The sequence below is a fragment of the Lissotriton vulgaris genome, chromosome 5 (assembly GCF_964263255.1).
Source record: "Lissotriton vulgaris chromosome 5, aLisVul1.2, whole genome shotgun sequence".
NCBI classification, from domain to species: Eukaryota; Metazoa; Chordata; class Amphibia; order Caudata; family Salamandridae; genus Lissotriton; species Lissotriton vulgaris.
In genome coordinates, this window is record NC_141693.1 from 406,309,048 (window position 1) to 406,326,346 (window position 17,299).

At 45.9% G+C, this 17,299-nt stretch overlaps 1 protein-coding gene across 1 annotated transcript in view; it reads left to right on the top strand.

Annotated features, from left to right (window-relative positions):
* The window catches only part of CDK1 (cyclin dependent kinase 1), a 106,432-nt gene extending 91,680 nt beyond the window's left edge, over positions 1-14,752 (top strand). The window contains exons 7-8 of the mRNA XM_086921769.1: positions 12,283-12,424; positions 14,370-14,752. Coding sequence (XP_086777895.1) covers positions 12,283-12,424; positions 14,370-14,483 — 256 coding nt within the window. The 3' untranslated portion in view covers positions 14,484-14,752. The remainder of the gene's footprint in view (positions 1-12,282; positions 12,425-14,369) is intronic.
* Positions 14,753-17,299: the final 2,547 nt, after the last annotated feature.

The following is a 17,299-nucleotide window of genomic DNA, read 5'->3' on the forward strand; positions in this document are numbered from 1 at the left end:
GAAGAGAAAGATTACTTCACAGCCTCTGGAGCCGTTCGTAATCCCTCTAAAGAAGAAGACACTCCCGGGGTCCCCTCAACTGGTGGAGCCTATTTACCAACCAACCAGAAGTCCAACACCTTCACCCACTTGTTCAGATGGTGGAGAGGGCGACCTGGAGGAACAGTATACCTTCCCTGAGAACACTGACCCTGATGAACAACAGGACTCATGGTTGCCCTCAGGGGATCAGGGGGACCACCAGCCTGTCTCTGACCCACAAGCCTATGGGCCTAAAACTTCTCCAACAGAAGATTCTACAGCATTCAATGCCTTAATCGAAAGGGCAGCTGCGAACCACAATGTAGAGATGCATGCTGACCCGGTACAGGTGGACTTTCTATTCAACACTTTCTCTACTGCCGAAAAGACTGTAAAAACACTTCCTATGCTTAAAGGAATGATGAAACATGCCACTGACATTTTCAAAGACACTACTAGGGCGCGAGTGGTGAACCCTAGAATTGAGAAGAAGTACAGGCCGGCACCTGTGGACCCAACTTTCATTCGGGGCCAGTTGCCTCTGGACTCTTTGGTGGTCTCTAATGCCCACAAAAGGGCGAACTCTCAGACGACGGGTGAAGCTCCTCCCCCGGACAAAGAGTCTAAAGTGCTGGAGGCGTCAGGGAAAAGGGTGGCAGCGCAGGCAGCCAACATATGGCGCATCTCAAACACACAAGCTCTGTTGGCCAGATACGACAGGGCACACTACGATACATTGGAGCAGCTTCTACAACACCTCCCTGATGAGTTTAAAGAGGGTGCGGAGATGCTCATCCAAGAGGGCAAGCTCATCTCCAACGCTGCTATTAAGTGTGCGCTGGACGTTGCGGATACGGCAGCAAGACCCATCAACACTAGTGTGATGCTAAGACGCCAAGCATGGCTCCGCATCTCTGGGTTTAAGCCAGAGATACAAACCACTATTCTCAATCAGCCTGTTAATCCAGACAGACTATTTGGCCCAAAGGTGGACACCACACTTGAAAAGATTAAGAAAGACACAGACTGCGAAATCGATGGGTGCACTTCAGTCTCAGCAGTTTAGGGGAAGCACTTTTCGTCGCTCAGGCAATCGAGGTGTTACCAGAGGACACGTGGCACAGCAGGCGCAATTCACTAAGGGTGGTGCGCAATCCTCATACACTAAACGTACGGGTGGTTACAGAGGAAACAATGCCAAGGGCAGAGGCAACAACAATTCCCGCTCCTCTGCCGCTAACAAACAGTGACTCCCTGTCACTGCCCCCGACCATCTAACACCTGTCGGGGGGAGACTCCAACGGTTCCTGCCTGTCTGGAAATCCATCACCACGGACAGGTGGGTAAGGAAACTTATCCAGTTTGGTTATTGTCTGGAGCTAACGTCCACTCCACCCACCATTCCCCCAAGGCACCGTCCTATGTCAGCAGAGCACTTGCACTTATTGCAGCAGGAGGTTCTTGCGATGCTGCAAAAAGGCGCCATAGAGCTTGTGCCGGTAGAAGAACAGGGCACAGGGGTTTATTCCCTGTACTTCTTAATACCAAAGAAGGACGGCTCATTCAGACCCATCCTGGACCTACGCCCGCTCAACATGTATATTCTTTCAGAACACTTCCACATGTTGACGTTGCAGCAAGTCCTTCCACTGTTAGAAGAGGGGGACTTCCTCGCAACCTTGGATCTCAAGGACGCTTACTTTCACATACCACTCCATCCATCCCACAGAAAGTACCTCAGGTTCACCATTCAAAACAGGCATTACCAGTTCAAGGTACTACCCTTCGGAGTGACCACTGCCCCCAGAGTGTTCACGAAGTGTCTGGCGACCGTGGCGGCGCACCTCAGGAGACAGAACATACATGTCTACCCCTATCTAGACGACTGGCTGGTTCAGGCCAAGTCAGCACGGCAGTGCGCCGCGGACATGTCCAGCACTATTCACATTCTTCAGTCTGGGGTTTTCGCTCAACTATCCGAAGTCGCACCTTCAACTTGCCCATGTGAGGCAGTACTTGGGCGCGACAATCAATACTCTGACTGCTACAGCTCAGCCAAATCCAGCGAGGATCACCAGTATCCAGTCGCTCATTCAAAAGTTCAGGCCGCAACACTCACTCCCAGCGAGGGTGGTTATGCAGTTGATAGGCATGATGGCCTCCTGCATCTTCATAGTCCCGCACGCGAGGTTACATATGCGTCCTCTCCAGGAGTGCTTGGCACACCAGTGGACTCAGGCTCAAGGACAGTTGAAAGACCTAGTGTTGGTGACCGGTCGGGCATACAACTCTCTGCATTGGTGGACTCCACACAACCTTTGCAAGGGCCGACCGTTCCAAGAGCCTGTGCCACAGATTATCCTGACGACGGACGCGTCTCTCCAGGGATGGGGAGCGCATGTACTTCATTACACGGTGCAGGGACTATGGTCGACACAACAGAAGAGGATGCACATCAACTACTTGGAGCTTATGGCGATCTTCATGGCACTGAAGTCATTCAAAGTACATCTGTGCAACAAGGTCGTGTTGATCCGGACAGACAACATGACGGCAATTTACTATATCCAGAAGCAAGGAGGAACACACTCTCCACAGCTGTCTCATCTGGCTCAGAGCATGTGGAAGTGGGCCATTCAGAGGAACATCTTCCTCATGGCGGAACACCTCCCAGGCAAGGACAATCAGATGTCGGATCTGCTTAGCAGGTACAGCCACCAACTGCACGAGTGGGAGATACATCCATCAGCACTCCACCCGTACTTCCAGCAGTGGGGTCATCCAGAGATGGACCTGTTTGCCACAAGGGAGAACGCAAAATGCCCAAGCTTCGCCGCCAGGTTCCCACACCCTCAATCGCAGGGCAATGCGATATGGATGAACTGGTCAGGCAAATTTGCGTACGCTTTTCCCCCAGCACCTCTCATACCGCTGGTGGCAAGGAAGCTGCTGCAACACTCGATGACACTCATCCTGGTTGCTCCAACGTGGGCACGCCAACCATGGTACACCACATTCCTGGAGCTCTCCGTGGTACCGCATCAAAGACTACGCCTCACACCCAGGCTCTTGATGCAGAACCATGGCGACATTCAGCACCCGGATCCGCAACAGCTCAACCTGGTGATCTGGCTCCTGAAGTCCTAGAGTTTGGCTACCTTGGTTTGCCCCCGGAATGCATGGACATTATCCGGGAGGCAAGAAGGCCCACTACCAGAGCTTGCTATGCAGCAAAATGGAAGAAGTTTGTCATTTACTGTACAGACCATCATATCAACCCGCTAGATGCATCCATTCCTAATATCATCTGCTATTTGTTACATCTTTACAAATGTAATCTGGCGTATGCTTCCATTCGGATACACTTATCCGCCATAGCGGCTTATCTCCAGAACAGGCAGCACCTCTGTTTTTAGGGTGCCTGCCATTAAAGCTTTCCTTGAATGGCTGAAACGAGTCATCCCCCCCCCCCACCAGGACCCCACCAGCTCCTGAGTGGAACCTCAATGTGGTCCTCACCAGATTAATGGGACCACCGTTTGAGCCCCTACATTCCTGTGAGATTCAATTCCTCACATGGAAAGTAGCCTTTCTCATTGCCTTTCTCATTGCTCTACGGCGCGTCAGTGAGCTACAGGCGCTCACAGTACTAAAGCCATTCATTCAGATTCATCCTAATAGGGTGGTGCTGCGCACTAATCCTAAGTTTCTCCCTAAAGTGGTGTCACGGTTTCATGTTAATCAGACCATTGAGCTGCCCACATTCTTTCAGAACCCTGAGACAGTGGCAGAGAGGATGCTTCACACGCTTGATGTCAAACGAGAGTTAATGTACTACATTGACAGGACCAAACACTTTAGGAAAACACAACAATTGTTTGTTGCCTTCTCAGCCCAGCACAAAGGCAACCCCATTTCCAAAGCTGGAATAGCCAGGTGGATCGTTAAGTGTGTCCAGATTTGTTACCACAAGGCTAAGCGCACCTTAACGGTTCCCCCTAGGGCCCACTCGACACGCAAGTTGGGGGCTTCCATGGCTTTCCTGGGTAATATTCCTTTGGAGGATATTTGTAGAGCAGCCACATGGATTACACCACACACGTTTACTAAACATTATTGCGTGGATGTGCATTCTAAACAGCAGGCAGCTGTAGGACAGGCTGTTCTTAAATCTCTTTTTCAAACTTCTGCAGCCGGCACGGGCGGCCGCCGTTAATGGAGGAACTGCTATGTATTCTATGCACTAGATGTGAATTTAGCAGCCCACATGCCTCGAACTGAATATGCTACTTACCAGTATGCATCTGTTCTTGGCATGTAGGGCTGCTAACATTAACATCGCCCGCCCTCCTCCCCGGCGCCCGTAGCGGCTGCAGGTAATTTCTTGCATTCAATCATTAGCATGGACATCATTTCACTACTTCACTCCATCTCTAAACAATGGCTAAAAACAATCTGGGGATGGAGTCGATGCCCATGCGCACTGTAGTCCAGGGGAGGAGCCACCTATCTCGTGATACTTCGAAGACTCTTCCAGGACAACAGGGTGCAATCATCCGGACCCAACACTAGGCGGCGATCTATGCACTAGATGTGAATGTTAGCAGCCCTACATGCCAAGAACAGATGCATACTGGTAAGTAGCATATTCATTACGTGCATGACCCAGGGTCACACACTAATTCAAAGTATGCGTTTAGACTGGAAGGCCCACTCACTTCTTCATGGAAGAGGATTAGAAGACTGAGGGCCTGATTCTGATGCAGGTTGGAAAGCTTCCCGACCGAATCGGTTTGGAAATGGTTTCCAATCCTATCTGATTGGAAGAGTCCGTCCGACGAATTAAGATGCATCCGGATGCTTCCAGATACGATTTGGTTAGACTCCCATTGACTTCAATGGGCCCTGGGTCGGGAAGACACGTTCCCGATCCGATTTGGAAGGAGCAAATCCCATTAGGAGGCCTTCCTATCCGAATCAGGCCCTGAGTAGCTTTGATTACTTAAGAGTAGGAACACCTGGAGCATGATCTGGTTCACTCAGCAAATTCAGGACTTATTATGGTCTAGCCTCCTTAGTGTATTTAAAAACAAAATAAGCTTACTTATTAACAGTGGGTGGTTTTTGAACGTATCCAGCAATTTGTCACTCTTCCCACCCTTCTCAGCTGTGCCCTACTTGGATTGAAATTGTAGTTTAAATGGTTGTGCGGATTATTGACTTGCTCATTAGGACTGCTGCCCTAATGCAAAGTTGGTGCCGGCGACTTAATGTTTTTATAAATAATCCAAGGCAGGAAGAACAGATCAATTTACATAAAATGGTGATATATAAATCCAGGAGTATCGTATGAGTCCTGTCCATCTGGGTGGTACCGGCACATGAGTGCTCTTTACTATAAAACTCACCCTTCAGGAAATCCTGAAGGTATGCTTCGCCATAGTGTTCACAATTGAGTCTAATACTTCCACCACATGCTTCAACCTGATCTCTTCCAGGGAGCACTTATAGATATTTCATCAGATCCTAGCAGTAAATTGGAGGTCTGCCTCAGGTAGCCTTTTAACAAACACATTATCAGAATATTACCTTGGCATTGTTAAAAACAAATGCAGACACTTTATGGGGTCTAATTGCTCTAGTATCCTTTCTCGCAGTCTACATGTTATTGCCTTCATAAAATGATCTAAGACTTTAGTCTGGACCAGCATTTCAAGGATCGCTCTGTATTGCTTAATCTTTTCTGTGTCAAGCAGGTGGGGAATTATCCCTGCTCGCACATCATACTTCAATTCATACATACGTGTACTTCATGCTGAAGTCACACCCCAGCTAAATCATTGGTGGGTATCTGTGGAACAGAGAATCACCACACCTTTATGCTATTTTGTTTAAGATACATCTACGTAGACCAATCTCCTCTTGTTTATAATCTCTTCTTGTTTATTCCTTCCATCAAACACCTGTGTAAAGGGTCACACTGAACACACAATAGATGAATATAACTATGGACTTCTAATGAGTCCTGATATTGGCCCACTCTCCTAGATAAGTCACCACTGGGTCTAGCTACATCCATATCATTAATAGTGATTCTGCACCCCATATACGGCCTCCTGACCCACTCCTTACTTGTACTTTGATCTCATTACTCCTTTTCTATCGACCAGGGAAGGTCAACGTTCTTATAGTAACACTCTAAATTTGTGCTGGAGGAAATGAAAAAAGAGAAAGGAAAACAGCGTTTTATATTTGTTTATCACTACTGTTCTCTGTAATACACAACTATGCCTTCTTGGCGATGGAGTTGTTGCCTCATCACATGCCTGTAATCTTTGCCCAAGCTCCCGAATACCCGTAAATATACATTCTAATTACTAGCAAGCGCCTACCACAGGAAGGCCATATTCCACTTCCCACTTCCTCCTATTGCCTTACTGTGGTAGAAAATTGCTAGTAATACGAATGTAGATGTGTGGTTAGTAGGGGGCTCCTTTGCACAGGACGATTGCCCACTGCCTAATGCTATAACCTACCCCGGGGACCTTGATGGTCCAAGTCTCCACTTCCCTAATCAATCCTGGATCATTCCCTACCACCCCTCCAGATAGGGATTCCAAGAGGCTGGACACCTTAGGCAAGTGAATGTGTTCTTCTACCAGCCTAGCACTGTGTTGCATGCTATTTGGTCAAGTACTCCCATGCACTATGACCGTGGTTCTTGACCTTTTGACTTTGTGGACCCCCACTTAATCATTGCTAAAACCTGGGAACCCCCACTTAATCCTAATTGGAATCCGGGTAACCCCACTGTCATTACTGGAAGACTGGGATCCAACGTAAGCATTGTAAATGATTTTAACCACAAAACAATACACAAACCAGCATTTATTGCACAAATACACAGATGATGATCTGCTAACCAGTCTTGGACCCCCTGTGGTCCCCGAACCACAGTCTAAGAACCACTGCGCTGTGGAATTCTGTTGCACATATGCTGCCCATGGTCCGGGTGGAGGTCCAGGCAATGCTCCCAAGCTATATCTGAGAGCTGCAGTGATGTTCACAATATGATGTGAGCTGGACTTGACACAGATCAGTTTCTTTGCCAGTGGCCTGATGGTGCCAAGCCTAGCTGAGAACGACTGGTTTATTTGTGGATGCAAAGCATCTTTTATGGCCATGCCCTTCGATGGGTCCTGTAACTTAGGAGACCAGGCAGACTCAGCGGTGGAGCTCTTCAAGGGTAGCAGAGCTACATCCAGGTCCTTTCCATAGCCCCTTGCCAACCCCAGTCCGCCGGTTTATTTTGTGGCCAAGGAATGGGCTTCCAGCCGTCTCTCTACCCACCCAACCACCACAGTGTACAAGCTTCCCAGCCTCTTCATGGCGGAGGATGCAGTTCTCAAACCCAGTGAGTCTGGCAACCTGAGCTTAGTCCAGTCTACCCACCCATTTACCTGGTAGCCACAGTCTCCAAACACCTTTTGGTTTGCTCTCCTACCATAATGGGAACCTAGTGGGAGGCAGGATATGCCATCACCTGCCCCAATGGAGGTTGTTAATATCAGACCACTGGGTCCTGACGATTGTCCGCAGGGTCTTCTTCCGCTCCCCCCTCCAATCACTTTCAACAGGTTGATGGATGACCAGCTCCTTGCTCTGCCAGGAAGTGGGCAAAAACACAATAGAAAGGATGCCGACTCCAGCTGTAGGTTGTGGTTGTTGTCCACCTACTTTTTGGTCCCCAAAAGGGACAGAAGCCTTTGTCCTGTCCTAGACCTGCTCCCTCTCGCTTCTTCCTGAAAAAGGAGGAATTCAAAATGCTCGCACTCGCTCAAAGTCCTACTTGCTCTGGAACCAGAAAACTGGATAGTAGCTTTGGACTTGCAAGATGCATACTTCCACATTCTCGTCCTGCCTGCCCACAGGGGTTGCATGCAGTTTATGGTAGGCTACGAGCACTTTCAGTTAAGCATGCTCCCTTTGGGCCTTACCAGTGCCCCTTGGGTGTTCACCAAAATTATGGCAGTGGTTGCAGCTCGGGGGTGCTGGTCTTTCCTCATCTTGACTGATTATTGGAGGCAGCCTCCCATGCTGTCATCTCCCATCTCCTGCATTTGCATCAGGTTGGCTATCAACGTGCCAAAGTCACTCCTAGCTCCATCTTGGCTGCGTCCCTTTCATCAAAGCTGTTCTCGACACTGCCGTTTCCGGCCTTTACTCCAGGACAGCGAGTCCAGGATATTCACGCTTTGATACAGATGGTTCAGGCTCTATCCTGGATTTCAGTGAGACTGACTCTGCGACTGCTGGGTCTCGTGTTCTCCTGCTTGTGATTCATGCCTGCTGGCGCTTGTACCCTGACCTGAAGTTTCAGTGGGCACCGCATCTTGGGAGTACCTCCGCCATGGTTCAGATCTCTGTGGGAACTGGAAAAGATCTGTAGTGATGGTTAATGAGCTGCGATTGGGTCGGCTGCTGTCCCCTCTCCAGCCAGATCTGACAGTGGTGACAAATGCATCACTTCTGGGATAGGACAGCCTTCTGGAAGAGGTGGAGAAGCTCTGGTCTCCAGTGAAATCTTGACTCCATCATACTATTAGAGCTCCAGGCCGGCATTGAAGGCCTTTCTACCCTCCATCAAGGGAAGGCTAGTGCAGGTGTTCACGGACCCCCCCCCCCCCTGTGGTATTGCAACAAAGAGGGTGGGGTCATGCACCCTTTGCCAAGAGGCTCTGTCTCTCTCGACATGGTTGGAACATGTAGCCATATCCCTGGTAGTTAAACACCTTGTAGGCCCCTTCAACATCAGGGCGGACAAACTGCTAAAGATGCTTAGCTGATCACGATTTGAGTCTCCATCCGGCAGTAGTGCAAGGTTTCTTTCAGCAGAAGGGAGGTCCTTGGTTAGATTGGTTTGCCACCGCCAAGAACGCTCAATGTCTATGGTATTGTGTGCCGGCGTTTCTGAGGCTGCTCTTGCTCGAAGACTTTTTGGCTCAAGTAGCGGTGAGGCCTCCTACAGCTTTCCGCCTATACAGTTTCTGCCCAGAGTTCTCCAGATCCGAAACAGCTGGGTCCAGTTCATCCTTGTGGCTCTGGACTGGGCTCGGAAAATTTGGTATTCCGAGCCGTTGAGAAAGGCCATTGGTCCTTTGATCAGGCTGCCCCTTTGGTAGGACTTTGGTATGATCTTCTATCGCAGCAGCAGGGGAGAATTCTCTACCCCGACTTGTCCACACTCCGCCTTCATACTTTGAGATTGAGTATGGACAGTTGTCAGCTTTCGGCCTTCCCGCAAATGTATGCAATGTTATCTTGGCAGCCAGTTGTCCCTCGACTAAGACTGTAAATGCCTGAGGTTGGGGCAAGTTTGTGGCATGGTGTGCAGAGAAATTGGTTGACCCTCTTTCTGCTGCCCTCTCAGGTCCTTCTTTTTCCTTTCTCTTGCCCAGCGGGGTTCTGCTTTGGGCACCTTCAAGTGCTATCTTTCTGCCATCTGAGCCTTTCTGCGGTTGCCAGATTGGCCTTCACTTTTCTTATCTGCTGTTGTAAAAAGGTTCTTGAAAGAATAACACTGGTTTCGACCTTGGCCTTTAATCCTGCCTCAGTGGGACCTCAATCTAGTACTTGAGTTTGTGATGTGCACTCCCTTTAAGCAGCTGCACAACTGTCCTCTCAGGCTCCATACCATCAAGGCTGCTTTCGAGTGGCAATAGCGTCTGCCTGGAGGGTGTGTTAGCTTCAGGCTTTGTCATTCAAGCCTCCGCATCTGAACTTCTACCTAGACAAGCTGGGTCTTGGCACTAGAGCTTCCTCTCTGCCAAAAGTTGGCATTCCTTTTCATGTAGGCCAGTCCATCACTCTGCTTATCTTTTACACACTTTTCCTTAGAGGGAGGTGGCTGAGGAGCGACTCAAGACGACCCAAAAGGAGCCTTGTTCAGCATGGACTGTAGAAGTTACGGATGGATGACCAAGTCTTCATGTAATATTTTGGTGCGAAGAAGTGACAGGACCGTGCAGAAACGGACAATGTCTGGATGGATCATGGTCTGCTTTAAGATCTGCTACACATTGGCCTAGGTGAGACTCCCTGAGGGTTTGCTTGTTCATTCCACCAGAGCTAAGGTTGCTACCACAGTATTAGCAAGCGGAATTCCGGTCTTGGATATCTGCCAGGCAGCAATGTGGCTTTCTGTACACAAGTTCACAAACCATTATGCCGGGACAGTCTGGTATGTCGGGACAGTCTGGTATGTTGGGATGGGCACTTTGCTTGTTGTGCTCTACAGGACTTACTAGTGGGAATCAGTTTTGCAGGACAGCCTCTGGGGAGATATTGCTTGGGTATCTAGTCTAATGTAATAGATCAGAGACTTCTAGTTGCAATCAGACAAACGGGTTACTTATCTTTAGTGCATTTTATTAAGACTATCTAGCCTCAGATTCCTTACCGCCCCACTCATTCTCCCTGCTTGGCGAACTGATTTCTAGGGACAAGGCTGTTCCCCTTTCAGGGCCCTAGTTTTCCCCACCAGTAGTCAGTGTTCTTTGTCTCTCCGTGCTCCAGGTGTGGAAGTCATGAAGAGAAACTGATGTCTGCTTGCTGGGGTGGTGCCATTTACAGACACCGTGCATGTCACTTTCCTGCTTGACCGATGACCCCACATTCAGCTTTCTGATGCAAAGACCTGCATTGAACTTGCCTTGTGCACTGCCTCCAGTGCTGAGTTTTGGGAAGTGAGGTCTGTTTCACTGGAACAGCAGCTGGGCTAGCAGAGCACCCTCCGTCTCACTTCCAGGGGTCCAGCACTTGAGAGTGCAGGGCTGGCAGTCCATGAGCGGTGTTCAATGTTGTTGGAGCTTGTTCGGTCTCTGACTCTGATCAGGCCATACAACTAGTCCTTGCAGTTACTCTGGTGGTCCTAGGTTCAAGATGCAGGTCCAGTGCTTCTCACCCAGGCAAAGGGCGGCACAGCAGAGTGTCAGTCCTTCCTGCAGTACAGCAGTCCTTAAGAGTCTTCCACATGTCTATATGTGTATTGAAGAGTTGGCGTTGGAGGTCCAATATTTCGATTTGGTGCTCACTTTGAAGGAGATATTTCTAGAGACTTCCACATTGCCGAGGTGTCTGGTTTCCCCTTTCTCACTCAACTAGCCCCAGCTTGTCTGGGTTCGGACACCAAATTATAGTGACAAAACATGGGTGGCCGGAATTTCACAGAATTACATGAAAATCCTATGAGCTTCAGCGACTGGGTGGAATTGGCATTTGGCGCTATTGTCTTAGTGCAAAATTCACTCTTGCCTAAAAATAGATGGTAGGATTCATTTCAAAATGGTATACTGAGGTTTCTAAACTTTAAAAACCACTGCATATCATTCCGCAGTGCGTACTCTCAGCGCTCTTACGAACTCTACAGTAATTAGTGTAGACTATGTAAGGACGCCGAGGGATATGCACTGTTGTGCAGTGATTTTTAGACTGGCTGGAAGAGGTAGCTGCAGAATAGTTTAATCTGAAATGTTTTTTAAACTTTGAGGGACTTCTCTTGCTGCCTCGTTTAAAAACCAATGCAGTGCGTACCCCTTGGTGCCATTAGATACTCTGCAGTGATCCCTGTAGTGCAATTTCTACGATTTGAACTGCAATATGCTACACAAATAAACCAGTATGTTAAATACTGAAATACCTCACTACTGATCAAATATAGATTAAGCAAAATTTTAATAGGTAGATTTGAGCTTTTCTAAACTTGTTTTTTAATTCTACCAAATCGCACTTTTTTGTGTGTGAATGCATGCTTTGTCGCCCTCTTAATGTGAGCCCACACTTTGTCTATGCTAAGTTCTGTGTGCTGTGCTTGGGCTGCTCCAATGAATCCAGATTAAGATTCCAACTAACTTTTAGCCTTGATATTCTTTCAGTTGCAGATATTTTGCATTTTTGCAATTGTGCTTCTTGTACTCTATTACTCTTAATATTTAATTTTCTAAATGGTCCCCTCCTATCCCCCTTATTGATCTGGAAAACACAGGTTAAGAACCACTGGTCTAAACCATTCCTGGACTAAGCCTTGACGGCTATTGCTAGTCTGGAGAGCCAAATGGATTCCTTTACTTGCTAGATTAGCATGTAGAATTTCATGCAGTTTCTCAATGGAGGAAATGAGTTGTCAAATCTATCACAAACCGAGTTTGTAATTGTGATGTTTTTGCCTTTTTTTGGTCTTACGACGACTTTTTCTCTCTCCAGAGCTTTAGGTACTCCAAATAACGAAATCTGGCCAGAAGTGGAATCCCTACAAGATTATAAAAACACATTTCCTAAATGGAAAGCCGGAGGTTTGGCCAACCATGTTAAAAACATTAATCAAGATGGACTTGATTTGCTTGCAGTAAGTTCGGTGTTATATTATTTGTTGAATGGTCTCTTTGCCCATGGTAAACCTGCGTAAGTGACAAGTAGCGGCTCTTGATGTGCATATTTGTCCAGTCTTAGACCAAAAGCATTCTCTGATTTGATCGGCATTTCAGTACATTGTAGTCCTGAAATTACTGTAATATCTTATTTTCAATGGTATTTTTTTCCCCCTGTGCTGTTGTAAGAATTTTCTTCTTGCTACCTTTCTTTAACCGCCAGTTCATGCTTATTAGACCTATATTTGGAGTTTGTAGTGTATTGGTGAGGTTTATGCGAACAACACTTTATTTTCATTCACTGCTTACTATATCTTTTTAACCTTTTATAACTGCTATAATGGTGTGATTTGAACTTTAACTAGTATTCGGCTTTGGTTGAAACACAAATGTTCTTTGAGCTGCCCTTCACACACTATACGGACTCCCGGCTGTAGTGGGGCACTTCAGATATGGCCAGTATGTGGCATGCAAGTTCAGCTTGAATACTAGCAACTAGACCATTGATAATGAGGTCTTTACACTTACTGGCTTCAATAAGTGCAACAACCAGGATGTTTCTTGTGCGATATAGTGCCTCAGTCAACTAATCCACATGGGACCATCAACTGCTAAAATGCAGGATCCTGCAACATGGGAGCAGAATTAAATGTGGAATCTCTTGTCTCACTACCAGAGGCATTAGCACAGCAGCGATGATTTGAACTGAGGTGATGAAGCCGATCTCACTTGAACCAAGTGGAGGAGGTAAAGCCAGCCTTCTCTCTAAAACTTTTTTGGATGGGTAATGTGAAACAATCCCCAATTGTCTAAATGCTCTTGAAGGTTGGATGGAGGCGGCCTTTGTATGATAAAAGCTTTGTCAGTACTTAAATATGTTGAATGTGGCCGACATCACTTGTTGATATATTCGGACACATTTCAGTGCGTGTAAGTGATTGTATTAAGTCCCCTAACTGCATGTTATGGATTAATCCTTTCACCAAAGTTTTTCTAATGTTTTCTAAAGCTTTGAATCCTAAGTAAAGGTATAGACCAACCCAGTGCCCATCCACTCCTAGGTGAACCACATCAGACAAAACATTCTTTTCTCTACTCCTGACATGTTTTTTCATGAGCATGTTTGTTTTCATGCCTTTAAAAAAGAGTAGTATTTCCTTCATTTTTTGCAAATATCGATTTCCAAATCTTCAGAAAATCTTTAAAAAAATAATTTAGCCTTTTTAAATTTACCCAATTTAAATTTACCCAAATCAATCCAATTTGCTCAAATCCACTAAATCTAACCACATTTTAATGTAAAAAAAATGTCCTGCACGAGTTCACGGGGAGGCAGGAAAGGTAAATGGTGCCAATGAGCCAAATTTACCTGTAAATTGTATTTTTCCTTCAGTATGGGATCTTCCAGACGTAGATGAAGTGGTGTGGCTCACTGGTTAGAGGCGGCAGACCCGAAAGCATAGGACTGCCTGGGACCAGGGTTCAATCCCAGACGCGGCAGGGTCTTGAACCAGGGTCAGCAGACTCGATAATTCTCGCCTCGGTGCCTACTCTAACCAGGGATCACACTCGGCAACTCTGGGCATTAGCTTGCCTCATCTCCACAACGGCCCCCCACAAACGCCGGGGATGCCTGGTTTCACCTTGGAGATACCCAGGAGGGAACATCTCACAGGGAAAGCCAGGACAGGTTCCCCGCGGTCTATTGCGCCAGGACGCCTCTGGGTAGCAGTGCGCTTTACAAGACACACACTTACATAAAAACAAATGGATTAATGTTACTGCCTATTTGAGTGTATTTGTTTTACCTTGGCTTCTTGCCAGATGACTCTAGGCTAAAAGATAAACAATTTGATAAATATGATGATCTAAAAATGGCATGTTAAACTATGCATTAATCACTAATTTTAACTCTTTCTATAGAAAACCTTGATCTATGATCCTGCAAAGAGAATTGCAGCAAAAGAGGCCTTGAACCACCCGTACTTTGATGACCTGGACAAATCCAATCTTCCAGCCAATCAGATCAAGAACTAATTAAAATGCTCCCATGGAGAGAAGTTCCTGCTTTGTTTCGGGATTAAACTTGTAACCTTTGGTGAATCACCACTTTTATTTTCCTTTGTCTGTCCAGTCTGTCATTTATATGTATTTGCTTGTATTTTTGTGTAAAGCATTTTGAGCATTTAGATTGCTTTAAAAGGATACATAAAATGTAAATAAATCTATCTAATATTTGTTAAGCATTTAAATATGATGTAGGCAAATCTCATGAGTTTCTTTAATTAAAATAAACTTAAATTTTATGTTGTGCAAGTTAATCTTTTAAAATTGTGCCTTTTGAGTCGAGCAGTTAAGTGGGCATTCATATGCCTTTTTGATGAATTGAGTGCTTATGTTCTTCTTGCACAAGTTTGTGCCGCTCTCGGAATTGCCTGCATCAGGAGGACATCTATGCTGAAAGCCATTGTGGTGGTGTTTGTGAGCACAAGTGTAACAAGTCCCTAGTGGTAACGTTGTAGCGTGTGTTCAGTTCCTGTGCATCTTTTTCATACTTATTTTCTCTGAATGGGAAGCATGTCCGTATTAATAGATGTAACTTTTGCAAAGTGCAGTTGTCCTTTGGCTCAAGTTTTTTTTTTTGGGTGGGGGGAATATTACACCTAGTTGATGCTATGCAATCCCCTGAGCCACACCCCATAAATAACCCCACACCCCCTGATGCTTGCAGGAACAGGAATGCAATAGATTGTTCCTCTTTTTGGGTTTCTATGTATGAACTATTCAGGGTTTGCCTAACCAAGTGGTGCATGGTTGAGCTAGAGGTAGGTCCTCCTCATTCGACCTCACATTTGCAATGAAGAGGTGTTTCTTACCCGAATTGTGAGTTATGTAAATTTTCAACACCTTCATATCCGTTACTTTGAGACTTTTACGGAGCGCACTGACACAGCTACTTGGCACTGGATAGGACCGTTAGAGTAATGCTGATTTAAACAATGGACTATTAAAAAAAAATGCCTTGAGCTGCTTTCTAAAAATTGCAAACATTTTAAGATTGCGTTTACCCCAGCTGGAATCTAATTCTGGTAGTTGCCTCTGAAAAGCCCCTGCCACCTGAATGTATTTTGTCGCCACTAAGTAGTTCTATTTAGGTTAGTTTTTCCATAGACAGAGCGTTTTTGGTTTGCTAATACCTTTGGCACAGTGTGACATCTTCATAAAATTGTAAAAAAAAAAAAAAATCTCCACCCCTTCCTTGAAAGCTTTGGGGTGATCCGTCAAGCGGGGCCTGAGAAACAAAGGGGGAGGGGTGTACCAAAACCACATTTTCGCATGAGTTTTCCATAGACCACCTTGATTTTTTTTTTTTTTTTGTGTAATTATTTTTGGGCTGCTCCACCACAAACTGCTGAATGGAATTACACCAAATTTGACAGGAACCTAGTACCATAAAGTGTGTTTTTTTTTGTGTAAGTCTGGATGGCAGGGTTCAAGGAGGAAGAGTCCCTCAAACCCAATCTTTAAAAATCGCTTTCTCATTGGCCCATGAGCCCCCCTCTTCTGCCATCTTGCACCTTAGGTAGCAAGTGCTCCGACTGGTTGCCAGCAGCATAAAGAAAAATGTTGCTGGCAGTCATTACAGGACTTCCCTTTCCTGAAATATTTTTTTTTTTTTTAAAAGCATAAGGGGGCAGGGTCGGAAGACCATACCCCACTTGCTAGGGCCTGGGTGAAGGAGGCAAAATAGCCCCAAAACAGGAAACAAATCTGCAGTTTTTGCTGCAATCCCTCAGGAGACCCACAGAAAAAGAAAATTACAGCTCAGTATTTTCTGTTCTAAATTAATAAAGGAAGTTTGCATGAGTGTCCCTCCTCCCTGAGACTTTAAAAAAAAAGTTTTATTCAAGTTTTCATACAAATTGCAAGTACATAAACAACCATAAACCACCACCCCTGCAAAAAAAAAAAAAAAAAAAAAAAAATTAAACCCAGTGTGGTGTCACATTATCAGTCTGTTCACAATTTCAATGGTTTCTTCCCAGTACAGGACAGCTCTACGAGAAATAATAACGCTTTATTTCATCACAATATTTAGGCCCCAACATCATCACCACCCGTACACAGATTTATAAAACTTGGAAAAGAACTTCAGTTCCCCCATTTCACCCTTTGTTGAGAATAAGGCAATGAGCGCTTCTAGGAATACCCATAGAGTCCAGTATCATTAGAAATTAGGAATGGTCTGATTCTCCTGGTTTAACGATTTCAAGCTAGCCGGGGAAGTAAATTGATTGCTGGCAATACTGCCATATTTCCTCAGCTAGCACTCCTATCTGCAAATTTGGTATTCTATATGGCATTTGATTATAGCCAAAACAGTCCTAGAAGGTATCAGCAAAAACTATTTTGTGAATTGCGTCACAGGAATAGGCAACTGGTCTGGCATGCTGTATGCAATTTGGGGAGGCAGATGTCCCGGCGGCACTGGCCAAGATTACAGCTTCTACAGGGTGCAAAATAGACCAGAACTCCTGAGGCGGTTATAATCTCATGGTTCATAAAGCCATTAAGGGAGCAAATATGAATGACCTTTTTAAAAAAAATTTTTTTTTTTAAATTAAAAATAAGGAAACAAAAGAAAAATTACACAATCCCTAAAACGAGCAACAGGTGAATCATATTTTCTCATCCCATTAGTCAGAATGTCACATTTGCATATTTAGTTGCAGCCATATTTAGTTGCCGCCATTTACATACTGTGGGATCCTGGTGATTCCCACTCCTCTGAAACTGATCGTGGCATCGGTGGTTCACAGATATCTCCCCGGTCGCTATTCCACGCCCACCCC